This window comes from Rana temporaria, chromosome 7 (genome assembly GCF_905171775.1).
Source record: "Rana temporaria chromosome 7, aRanTem1.1, whole genome shotgun sequence".
Lineage (NCBI taxonomy): Eukaryota > Metazoa > Chordata > Amphibia > Anura > Ranidae > Rana > Rana temporaria.
The window spans coordinates 153,839,455-153,852,189 of NC_053495.1; the positions used below are offsets into that span (position 1 = coordinate 153,839,455).

At 43.9% G+C, this 12,735-nt stretch overlaps 1 protein-coding gene across 6 annotated transcripts in view; it reads left to right on the forward strand.

Moving 5' to 3' along the window:
- The window catches only part of AGL (amylo-alpha-1, 6-glucosidase, 4-alpha-glucanotransferase), a 148,507-nt gene that overhangs the window by 133,550 nt on the left and 2,222 nt on the right, over positions 1-12,735 (forward strand). For all 6 annotated transcript variants that reach the window (XM_040360178.1, XM_040360177.1, XM_040360175.1 and 3 more), the window contains exons 32-33: positions 4,619-4,706; positions 4,785-4,918. In XM_040360178.1, the coding sequence (XP_040216112.1) occupies positions 4,619-4,706; positions 4,785-4,918 (222 nt within the window). The remainder of the gene's footprint in view (positions 1-4,618; positions 4,707-4,784; positions 4,919-12,735) is intronic.

Genomic DNA, 12,735 nt, shown 5'->3' on the forward strand with positions numbered 1-12,735 from the left:
TTATATATTTTTGGGGGAAATTTATTATAGCAAAAAGTAAAAAATATTCATTTTTTTCAAAATTGTGGCTCTATTTTGGTTTATAGCGCAAAAACTAAAAACCGCAGAGGTGATCAAATACCACCAAAAGAAAGCTCTATTTGTGGGAAAAAAAGGACACCAATTTTGTTTGGAAGCCACGTTGGAAAGACCGCGCAATTGTCAGTTAAAGTGACGCAGTGCCGAATCGCAAAAAGTGCTCTGGTTTTTGACCAGCAATATGGTCCAGGGGTTAAGTGGTTAACGACCCCCCCAAACCATATATTTTCTGAAAGCATAGGACCAGTATAATATAAAGAAGGTGCTACTGATTTTTAAGGCCCAACGATGTTTGCACAAATGTCTACCAAAGCAATATTTGCGCAAAAAATACACTAAAATCAATATTCACAGATACAAACACTGCACATTTTACAAAATTCCTGCTAAATTCCAACTAAATATAAAAGCTTAACCTGTATTGAGTTAAATAACAAATATTTGTAAATTTTAAATTGAGCCCTTTTGAGAAATAGTGAAAATCGGACGTAAGCCAATATTTCTTTAAAAATCTGGAGGTTTTCCTTTTTCACTTACAGCTTTCAGAATTTGTAAAAAAAAACAGCAGCAACTGGCGAGAGGGGAAACCAGGCAGCGCTGTGAGGGGGCCAGGGAGGCACACAGAGTCCTGGGGCAGCAGGACAGTAGATATGTAGAGGAACCAATGCCCTCCATTTCCCTCCTGCAGCCTCTGATCATCTGTGGGAGGGAGAGGAGAAAAAGCGGGCATTTAGCAGCTACATGAATGGATCAGTTCCTCTACATGCCACTGCCCCTGCCGCCCTCCTATCCAGGTGTGCATGGGGGCCGCACAGCCACCTGGGAGCATGGGACCGGGTCGCAATGGTGACCCCTGTATGTACGCCCATGGGGCAAATATTATTCATCATTACCTTGTGAATGGCTGACAGATTTGTTGCAGTCACTTGACTCATTTCTATTGGGTAATCACCACCTGTATTATGAAAATGTCTCTACCAAAAACACCTCACGTAAAAGATTACTATTATATTCTTTTCATGAATAAGGCTTTTCATAAATAGGCAAATGTCAAACTAAGTCAGGTAGTGTGTCGCACTTTCTGGTGAATATCTTGCAACCTGGCCAGTGATGACAGACTTGCACAAGCTGTTTACTACATCCTTCCCTACTCTTAGTGAAAAAAGGGAAAGATCTGGCCTGTCACAGGGAGATACAATCTTTGTTTAACCACTTCACCTGCTAGAGCATTTTTTTTTTTTTTGCACACATGTAAAAATCTTATTTTTGGTTATAAAATTACTTAACCACTTAAGGACCGCCTAACGCCGATATACGTTGTAAGAATGGCACGGCTGGGCACAATCACGTACCTGTACGTGATTGTTAAATGCCCAGCCGTGGGTCGCGCGCCCGCGACCCAGTCCGGAGCTCTGGAGTCCCACGATCGGTCCCTGGAGCTGAAGAACGGGGAGAGTTGTGTGTAAACACACCTTCCCTGTTCTTCACAGTGGCGCTGTCATTGATCGTCTGTTCCCTGATATAGGGAAAGGCGATCAATGATGTCACACGTCCAGCCCCGCCCCCTACAGTTAGAAACACATATGAGGTCACACTTAACCCCTTAAGCGCCCCCTAGTGGTTAACTCCCAAACTGCAATTGTCATTTTCACAGTAAACAATGCATTTTTATAGCATTTTTTGCTGTGAAAATTACAATGGTCCCAAAAATGTGTCAAAATTGTCCGATGTGTCCACCATAATGTCGCAGTCACGAAAAAAAAACGCTGATTGCCGCCATTAGTAGTAAAAAAAAAAAAATAATAAAATTGCAATAAAACTATCCCTTATTTTGTAAACGCAAGAAATTTTGCGCAAACCAATTGATAAACGCTTATTGCGATTTTTTTACCAAAAATAGGTAGAATACGTATCGGCCTAAACTGAGGAAACTGAGGAAAAAGTTTTTTCATATATTTTTGGGGGATATTTATTATAGCAAATTTTTTTCAAAATTGTCGCTCTATTTTTGAATAAAAAGATTGCAAGACGGTTGCAATTTTTTATGTTGCACAATATTTGTACAACATTTTTATCAAACACATATTTTCTGGAAAAAATATTATAATTTTTTTTTAGTGCAAACACGCACAATATAATGCCTTATTTTTTTGTGTAAAATATAGAAGATAGAATGGCATTGAGTAAATAGATACCAAACATGGTAAATTATACTGTATTATAATATAGCTATTTTTACTACTATGAGATATTTGCCAGACATATTTGGTATCCATTTACACCGCATGCTTTACACAAAGTCCCAACCTTTCTCCCCTTTAGTTTCGCAATTTAGGGATGGAGGCTAGGAACTTTAATTGTCCTATGCCTCACATAAAGTCCCAAACGTTTTTATTCCTTTGTCTAGATACCAAACATGTCAAGTCTTAATATGAATAAAAAGATATGTCACCAGCGCAAATAAAACCTTATACCTCTAGTTATTATTTTGTATGGGTCTGCTGCAGTACAGTGTATGCCACCAATGCTGGGGGGTATTCAAATAGTAAAAAGAAAATAATGGTAACTGCGCCGACCCTATAGTATATTGTTAGTACTGCTGTGAGAACAGTAGTGCTATTATAACAATATTTATGGTGAACCACACTCTAAAACAAATAACCATCTCTGTGTGCTCATTCACATGTGCCCAAAAAAATATAAATCACCCAAAACAATAAAAAAAATGCTGGGAAAAAAAAATATATGTATAAGTAGAAAAAATATCGAGGATAAGTGCTAACATATATAAGTCATTAGAACGTGCTCCTCACAAAGTCCCAGTGAACCTCTTCAAAGGTGTTCAATTCAATCCTTATGTGTACAACTCCATGCTGTAAAGAAGTAGCTGCTAATCCACCAATTTGTGCTTCTGCCACCAACTTCTGAAGTGGAAACTCACCAGAGCTAGAATGTATAACCACCTTTGGTTTATCTTAGGGTTAACCACTCCACACGTAGGAACCAATCTGCCATTTGTTCAACCGATATGCCAATAATCATCTCATGGATTTCCTTATTTATGTTTCTCAAGCTCTCATAAAAAGCAAAGAACCGATCATTGCGCAATATATTGAGCTGTTTATTATAAAAATATAAATAAACAATGGTAGCAATGCCCACTCACATTTATTAGTGCCTCCAGACCGGCACCAAGTCATTCCAGCAGTGCTGTGTATGGACACTCTACAACGTGTGTATTCCCGTGGCTGGCATGCGTTCCAAGCCTCGGTTCCGTGCCGGTCAGTGGCAGGAAGTGACGTGTAACGTTTACCCAGAAGCCTCTGCGCGTTTCGCAGTATATCGTGCGTCATCAGGAAGCTCATCTTTAACCACTTAAGGACCGCCTCCTGCACATATACGTCGGCAGAATGGCACGGCTGGGCACAAGCACGTATATATACGTCCTGTACTTGCACCCAGCCGTGGGTCGCGGGTCCGGGAGTCCCGTGGACCCGATCGCCGCGCGAGTGCGGCGATCGGTCCCCGGAGCTGAAGAACAGGGAGAGCCGTGTGTAAACACGGCTTCCCCGTGCTTCACTGTGGCGGCGTATCGATCGCGTCATCCCCTTTATAGGGGAGACACGATCGATGACGTCACACCTACAACCACACCCCCCTACAGTTGTAAACACTCACACAGTGAACCCTAACTCCTACAGCGCCCCCTGTGGTTAACTCCCAAACTGCAACTGTCATTTTCACAATAAAGAATGCAATTTAAATGCATTTTTTGCTGTGAAAATGACAATGGTCCCAAAAATGTGTCAAAATTGTCCGAAGTGTCCGCCATAATGTCGCAGTCACGAAAAAAATCGCTGATCGCCGCCATTAGTAGTAAAAAAAATAAAAATGCAATAAAACTATCCCCTATTTTGTAAACGCTATAAATTTTGCGCAAACCAACCGATAAACGATTATTGCGATTTTTTTTTTACGAAAAATAGGTAGAAGAATACGTATCGGCCTAAACTGAGGAAAAAAAATATTATATATGTTTTTGGGGGATATTTATTATAGCAAAAAGTAAAAAATATTGAATTTTTTTCAAAATTGTCGCTCTATTTTTGTTTATAGCGCAAAAATTAAAAACCACAGATGTGATCAAATACCACCAAAAGAAAGCTCTATTTGTGGGGAAAAAAGGACGCCACGTCGCACGACCGCGCAATTGTCTTTTAAAGCGACGCAGTCCCGAACTGTAAAAATACCTTGGGTCTTTAGCCAGCATATTGGTCCGGGGCTTAAGTGGTTAAAAGTGCATACACCAAATCCTAAAACTATTTTTTTGTTGTTGTTTGTTGAGGAAATTAAAGATGCCGAATTACCATATATACAACTATTCATTGTTAAATACAGTAAATATGCATTTAGTAAACAATTAGATAAGCAGAGTGAATTCATGTACTTGACTCGTTGGTAGTAATTAACTGACAGGGAATGTATCACATTGCACTGTTTGTACTCTGTGTGAACGCTAATGAATAATTTGCCATTTTAGTGACATGGTATACTGTGGAGTGTATGACAACGCTCTGGATAATGAAAATTACAATCTTGCAAAAGGATTCAATTACCACCAAGGACCAGTAAGTTCAATGCCAAATTGATTTACATTGAGATGCGTCCATGCTGGGCAGAGTTGTGAACTGTGTCTTCTTTTTCAGGAATGGCTCTGGCCCATCGGATATTTTCTGCGTGCCAAGCTGCACTTTGCAAAGCTTATAGACCATGAAACATACCAGAAGACAGTGGTTTTAGTGAAGAATGTTTTGTCCCATCACTACATTCATCTAGAAAGGTGAGAAGAGTGATATGAGGTTGTGTCCAGAAATCTTTATTTAGCTTTGGCTGTAGATTATTTACAGCAATTACTATATGAAATCGGCAGAACAAGGAGAGAAAAATCTCAGCTACCGCACACCATATAAGCCGAGCATGTAATAGGTGATAACAGCCCCAGCCTAACTCCATCCAGGCCATGCCCCTGACATGTTGCGTCCCACTGATGGGGTTTAGTCACGGAGGTAAGCTTACCTCCATGACTTAGCCCTGTGGGTGGGGCGAAACATGTCGGTGGGCGTGACCTGGATGGAGTTAGGCTGGGGCTGTTATCACCTATTACATGCTCGGTTTGTATGGTGTGCGGTGGCTGAGATTTTTCTCTTCTTGTTTTGCGCATTACATAGGCTCCTTTCACACAGGCGGACCGTTTAGTTTTTTATGCGGACCTGAACGGATGCTCCGTGCACCTCTATGGAGCCACTGATGTCAGCGGTGACATGCCCGCTGACATTTGACCCGCTCCGATCAGCCAAAGTGTGACGGAGGAAAACCCTACTTTTCCATCAGTCTGGCAGATCGGATCGGATGACAACGGACTTTACGGTCCGTCGTCATCCGATCCCCCATAGAGGAGAGCGGCGCTCTGACAGGTCGGTCCCTGCACAGTGTGCAGAGACAGACCTATCATCTGCTTGCTCAGCGGGGATCGATGGAGCTATCCCCGCTGAGCAAATTTGGAGCCTGCACAGAGACAGCCCCGTGTAAAAGGGCCCATAGAGTCACGACGGACTCCTAGCCTGACCTGCACCCTCAGTGGGATACACCGAATGGGAGACATGGATGCTGGAGCGGAGACCCTAAAGTCATTTTAGGTTCAAAATTGCTACTTGAGGTTACTGTGCATTGGATTTTGGCATTAGGAGACAGATGCTGGTATATTAGGGCTTTTGGTGCCTAAACAAGTGTTTAGTTTTTCCCCGGAAATAAGACAGAGTCTTATATTAATTTTGGCTACAAAAAACCCACTGGGGCTTATTTTCAGGGGATGTCTTATTTATGTACAGTATGTACAATATTCTACATTTATTAAAATAAAGTCATGAGATCTTATTCTGGAAAGGAAATATACAGTTGCAAGAAAAAGTATGTGATTGGAATGATATGAATTTCTGCACAAATTGGTCATAAAATGTGATCTGATCTTCATCTAAGTCACAACACTAGACAATCACAGTCTGCATTAACTAATAACACACAAAGAATTAAATGTTACCATGTTTTTATTAAACACATCATGTAAACATTCACAGTGCAGGTGGAAAAATTATCTGCACCCTTGGATTTAATAACTGGTTAAACCTCCTTTGGCAGCAATAATTTCAGAGATACGCCTAAAAATAGGCTTCCTACGACCGACGTAACTTGCCTACGCCGTCGTATTGTGGGCGCATATTTACGCTGGGCGCATTTGCCGCTCCCATTGATTTTCTATGCACATATGCAAATGAGGGAGATACGCCGATTCACGAACGTACTTGCACCCGGCGCATAATATACGCGGTTTGCGTAAGTCGTACGTCCGGCGTAAAGTTATTCCCCATATAGGAGGCGCAACTCATGCAAAGGTATGGACCAGGGAACACAAGCCGTCGTATCTTTTGTCGTTTACGTTGTACGTGAATATGACTAGGCCTAGGTTACGTTCACGTCGTAGGCAGTGATTCGACGTATCTTAGGCAGTTGTTTTGACGTGATTCTGAGCATGCGCACTGGGATGCGGCCACGGGACGGCGCATGCGCCATTCATTTTAAGTACTTCTATGCCGCTTGGCCCATCATTTGCATGGGGTCACGCCTCATTAGCATGGCTCACGCCCACTTCCACCTACGCTGGCTTACGCAGAGGAAACCCAGCGTATCTTTAAGAGCGAGTGGGAGCAAGTGCTTTATGAATCCAGTGCTTGCCTCTGTGCGCTGCATCAGCGTAGCGTATATTAGATACGCTACGCCGGCATTAATATGCGCCGATGTATGTGAATCCGGGCCAATTTGTCTTACCATGGACTGATGAACAGCAAGGCTTTTGGAGATACTTGCATAAAGCTGGAAAGGGTTATAAAAGTCAACAATTCTTAATCGTAGGTCTTCTGAGAGCTCTTTTGTGCGAGGCATCATTCACATCAGGCAATGCTTCTTGTGGAAAGCAAACCCAGAACTGGTGTGTGTTTTTTATAGGGCAGGGCAGCTGTAACCAACACCTCCAATCTCATCTCATTGATTGGACTCCAGTTGGCTGACACCTCACTCCAATTAGCTCCAATTAGAGATGTCATTAGTCTAGGGGTTCACATACTTGTTCCACCTGCACTGTGAATGTTTACATGGTGTGTTCAATAAAAACATGGTAACATTTAATTCTTTGTGTGTTATTAGTTTAGGCAGACTGTAATTGTCTATTGTTGTGACTTAGATGAAGATCAGATCACATTTTAGGACCAATTTGTGTATAGGGTTCACATACTTTTTCTTGCAACTGTATATATATTTATATATATCCTGATCCTTTAAAGCATGATAGACAGCAGCACAGTGCTTGTGCTGTGTCATTTACAGCTCTCTTTGTTCTAAAAAACCTGGAATAAGACAATAAAAGTTCTTGTGACCCCTGTGTATATAATATTTTTACAAAATGGATTACAAGGACTTTAACTTGGCCTTATATTTGGGGTAGGGCTTATATTGCAGCCTTTTGGCGGACGAGCCATTACAAGATAAGTGTGTTTTTTTTTTTTTTACATTCTGTAAGTGTTTTTAACCACTGTTTCAATAAACCCACTTATGATACTGCACTTAGGTGGCGGGTCCCCCTTCCTCCCTTCCTTGTCACATTAGGATGAGCGGTTGTGTCCGTGCAGCCGCTGCATCCCGACAGACTTCAGACTATTAGCTGGATTCAAATAGGGCGGCGTATGTTTGAGCCGGCGTAGCGTATCATATTTACGCTACGCCGCCGTAAGTCAGAGAGGCAAGTGCTGTATTCACAAAGCCCTTGCCTCCTAAGTTACGGCGGCGTAGCGTAAATGGGCCGGCGTAAGTGCGCCTAATTCAAATTGTGAAGAGGTGGGCGTGTTTTATGTAAATAAACCATGACCCGACGTTATTGACGTTTTTAACGAACGGCGCATGCGCCGTCCATGGACATATCCCAGTGTGCATTGCTCCAAAGTACGCCGCAAGGACTTATTGGTTTCGACGTGAACGTAAATTACGTCCAGCCCCATTCACGGACGACTTACGCAAACAACGTAAAATTTTCAAAATTCGACACGGGAACGACGTCCATACTTAACATTGGCTAGGCCAGCTTTTTGGTGGAATAACTTTACGCCTGAAAACGCCTTACGTAAACGGCGTATCTTTACTGCGACGGGCAAGCGTACGTTCGTGAATAGGCGTATCTTGCTGATTTACGCATTCTAGGCGTAAATCAGCGTTCACTCCCCGAGCGGCCGGCGTAACTAGACAGCTAAGATACGACGGCGCAGGCAGTCGTATCTTAGCTACATTTAAGTGTATCTCAATTTGAGAATACACTTAAATGTACGACGGCGCAGATTCAGAGTTACGACAGCGTATCTACTGATACGCCGGCTTAACTCTTTCTGAATCTAGCTAATTATGCACATCATCTCCCGTGTAAACGAGGACTAGGGATTCTCTTATCTTTTTGTTTTTGTTTGACAATCCTGGCTCTGCTGCACTAAAATTTCAGGCAGTGGTGTCAGAGCTGCCTGGGTTCTCTCCAGAGGCGTCCCTAGGGGGGGGCCAGAGGGGGCCCTGACCCCCCCCCCAACATCATGATGTGCCCCCCCCAAAAAAATTTTTGTATTTTGCTCCCCGAGAGGGAGAGCGTCCCCAGTCAGCTCTGCGGGGGATTCCTCCCCCTCCCTGTGCTCGCCGACACTGCATAATGCGAGCGCTCACACAACCAGATATTCTAGCCTGGGCCGTGTTTAAGTGTGTGCACTGCAGACTGCAGTACACTGTAATCACTGAACTACATTATCTCCATCCCTTCTCTCCCCCCCATCTGTCTCCCTCCCCCTCTCCTGTTCTTTCAAAACATTCACAATTTACTTTCACTTTCACCTAGGCAGATAATATACGGTGCAAATTTCTTTCCTGCATCCACAGATTGCAGGAAAGAAACTTGCATGATTCCCCCATCAACAGACAGTGGTGACAGGGGAATATCCCTCCTGCCCAGCAATTATATTCTCCCGACAAACAGTGATTATCACTAGGGACTCTACAGCAACCACTAGTGATAATTATAAGAGAATCTGCTCATTAATGGTTCAAATCTCAGCCAGTTTCTGCTGAACCAGCTGAGATTTAAACTGTCTATGGCTGGTCTTAGCTCTTAGGCAGCCCATACATTGATTAGCACCAGGGATGGACTGGCCATTGGGACTACAGGGAGTTTCCCGGTGGGCTGATGGCTCAGTGGGCCGGCTTCAGTGATAGCGGACCGCCACCTCCCTCTGCTCCTCTGTCTCTCCCTTCCCACAGCACTCACCTCCTCTCCCTCCCCACAGCGCTCACCTGGGGGGACAAAGAAGCAGGGGGAGGACCAGAGGAGCATGGGGGAGGGGACAGACAGCTGACTCAACAGCTATGGCCTGGGAGTTTCTCACTTCTTTCTAATCTTGTCCCATAAGGGGGGCACCGAACTGATTCTTTGCCCCGGGTGAAATAATGTCTAGCTTCCCCACTGGTCTGCCTATAAGAGTACCAGTACCAGCAATTCTACTCTAATAAAGTAGAACGGCTAGTGGTTAGTGAAGGGGGAGAGGGGGCTTGGGTGGGGGGTGCGGGAGTTGTCCGGCCGCCATGGGAGAGACCTGTCAAAGTGGGCCAGTCTGGATGAAGTCCAGGGCCAAATTTTTGCCCCAGTCCAGCCCTGATTAGCACTGTGGAGTGTCGGCTTCCTGGCGTGATCGGGCATGTGGGATTTCAAACACATCCGAGCCGATCTCTATTGGTTGTAGACAGTTGAGCTCCCTGCAGGTTGCTTAGCAGCAGTGGACCCTTCTCTGACATGCTGATCAGGATGCAATCCAGGTGATGCTCTTAGTCAAATCCTAGTCATAAATATCAGTGATTTTATTGATCAAAGCCCACACTTTACAAGCATAGAGCCCACACTTTACAGGCATAGAGCCCACATGGCTGCTGATCATACGGTTGATTATATTTATGTGGTTGTACTCTTGATGCTAATAAATACTGTGTTTATTAGATCTGACTGGGAGCATCACCTGGATCACATGCCGATCAGCATGTCAACAGAGAAGGTTATACAGCATTACTGCTGCTAGGTGACCAGCTGGGGGCTCGGCTCTCTATAACCAATAGTGCCAGCCTTCCCCTGCATGCACCCATAATGTCACCAGCACTAGGTCCTAATAGACTGCCGCCGCTGCCAAGGAGACAGACGCCAGACCAGCGCTGTAAATAGCAGGGACAGGACAGCTGGGTATCCCCACTGTGGCAGAACACCAGGGCCCGGTGGCAAGACAACCTTTGCAACAATGATAGTTCTCCCACTGCTTTGGACCCTTATATTTTCTTGGTGTGCTGGTGACATATATCTCTTGTTTTCTGCCACCCTGGGGGGCCCCAGTATAGTAGGAAGGGAGCTCACTGCAGAACATGTGAAAGGGCCCATAGTGGGATCATAGTAAAGGGCCCCAGGATATATATATATATATATATATATATATAATTGCATTTTATAGTTGGCCCCCCTACTTTTGTCCCTGTCCCCCCATGTGCCCCCCCTAAATATGAAAGCTGGAGACGCCACTGGTTCTCTCCTCTACTAGTCTACACACAGGAGGAGGGAATTTTTGTAGTTCAACAGGGGATACCTGCTGACAACACCACTTAGGATTTAATTGCAGTAGATGCAGCATTATCAGCTCAAATAGAAAGTTAGTAGCTCATTGGATTTCAACTTCCATTGAAGTCGCACAATGTTGCATGTCAGTGCGACTTAGAAGACATCTGTGCGACTTCATTCACAGATGTCTATGCAAGTCACACCTGAACTTGCAAAAAAGTAGTGCAGCAACTACTTTCAAAAACAGGGCGACACCGAAGGAGTCAGAGTTGCACCTATTTGACTGTTCCATTGCGGACAATCAGTCCGACAGTCATGCGATTTGACCTCCAGTGCAATCTGTCTAAAACTTGAGCACATCCAGTTCCCAACAAACAAACTGATTACTTTTGTTGAATTTAGGTGGGTCTACTTTATCTAAGATCACCCAAAGGCTAATGTGGTCCTGATCATACGTTACACTAAGGCCTCTTACACACGACCGTTTTCCACGACAGAATCCATCAAGAAACTTGGTGGCAGAGCTTTTTTGCCGAGGAAAACGGTCGTGTGTATGTTTTTCATCGAGAAAACTGTCGTGGAACTCGATGAGAAAAAAAGAGAACAAGATCTCTTTTTCCTCGTCGGGAGTCTCAATTTCCTCGTCGGGCTGGTTTTCGACGAGAAACACGTTCGTGTGTATGCTTAGAAACCCGCGCATGCTCTGAATAAAGTATGAGACGGGAGCGCACCTTCGGTAAAAGTAGCGTTTGTAATGGAGATAGCACATTCGTCACGCTGTAACAGACTGAAAAGTGCAAATTGTCTCTTACCAAACTTTTACTTAACACGCAGAAACATGAGATTAGCAAAAGCAGCCCCAAGGGTTGTGCCAGTGGAATCGAACTTCCCCTGCCGTTGTACGTGTTGTACGCCACCGCGTTTGAGAACAACGAGATTTGGTCAGTGTGTACGCAAAGAAAGCTTGTCAAAGATTCTCGACAAGCCTAACAAGGAACTCGTCGAGGAAAAGTCGAGGAAAACAATGTTTCATTTACGACGAGTTCCTCGGTCATGTGTACGAGGCCTAAGGCCTGTTTCACACAGGCTTCAGCTTGTATAAGATTAGTGTGAACAGCAAGCTTTGACAAAGCATTTGTGGAGCTTTCAGCAAGCTTTGTTGAAGCTTTTAAAGCATCATTCAGTTTATAAATATTAAACACAGATTCTAATGGGAGTGTTAATTGCCACTTTAAACAAGCTGCTAGCAGGCTTTCAACATGCTTTAGGCTGGGTTCACACTATTTGTTTCTCCGCATCTAATTCGCATAGCAGGAGGTGGTGACCGGCTTTCAATGGAGCTGGTTCACATATCTCCACAGCAGCTCTGGTGCAAATTGCACAGGAGTCCTGTGCGTCTTTTGGTTAGTTTTAGGTCTGAATTCAGCCCAAAATTCGGGCTGAAATCAGACCTGAAACGATGAGGAGACGCACCGGACTCCTGCTGTGAGTCGCTGCAATCTCCAGTGTGAAACCAGTCTCAAGAAGTTCTGAAGCCTGCTAGCAGCTTGTTCAAAGTGCCAATTGACACTTCCATTAGGATCTGTGTTAAACATTTTAAAAAATGAAGGTGATTGGTACTTTAAAAGCTTTAACAAAGCTTGCTGAAAGCTCTGAAAATGCTTTGTCAAAGCTTGTTGTTCACACTGCTCTGTGTGAACAGCACACTTTCACTGTGTGAAACTGGCCTTTGAGGAAGACCATCATAAGGATGAACCAACAGAAAACAACCTCCTTGGTCTTTTCACACGCACAGAATGTATATTATTAAAAATACAAATTGTAAGAAGTTGTTTGCAGACACCAATCAGATCTGAATGTTTGAATATGACTGGTGATGCAGGAAGCAGGGATAGGAAGCTACGCTGCAAATGGCTCAGGACTCTTCT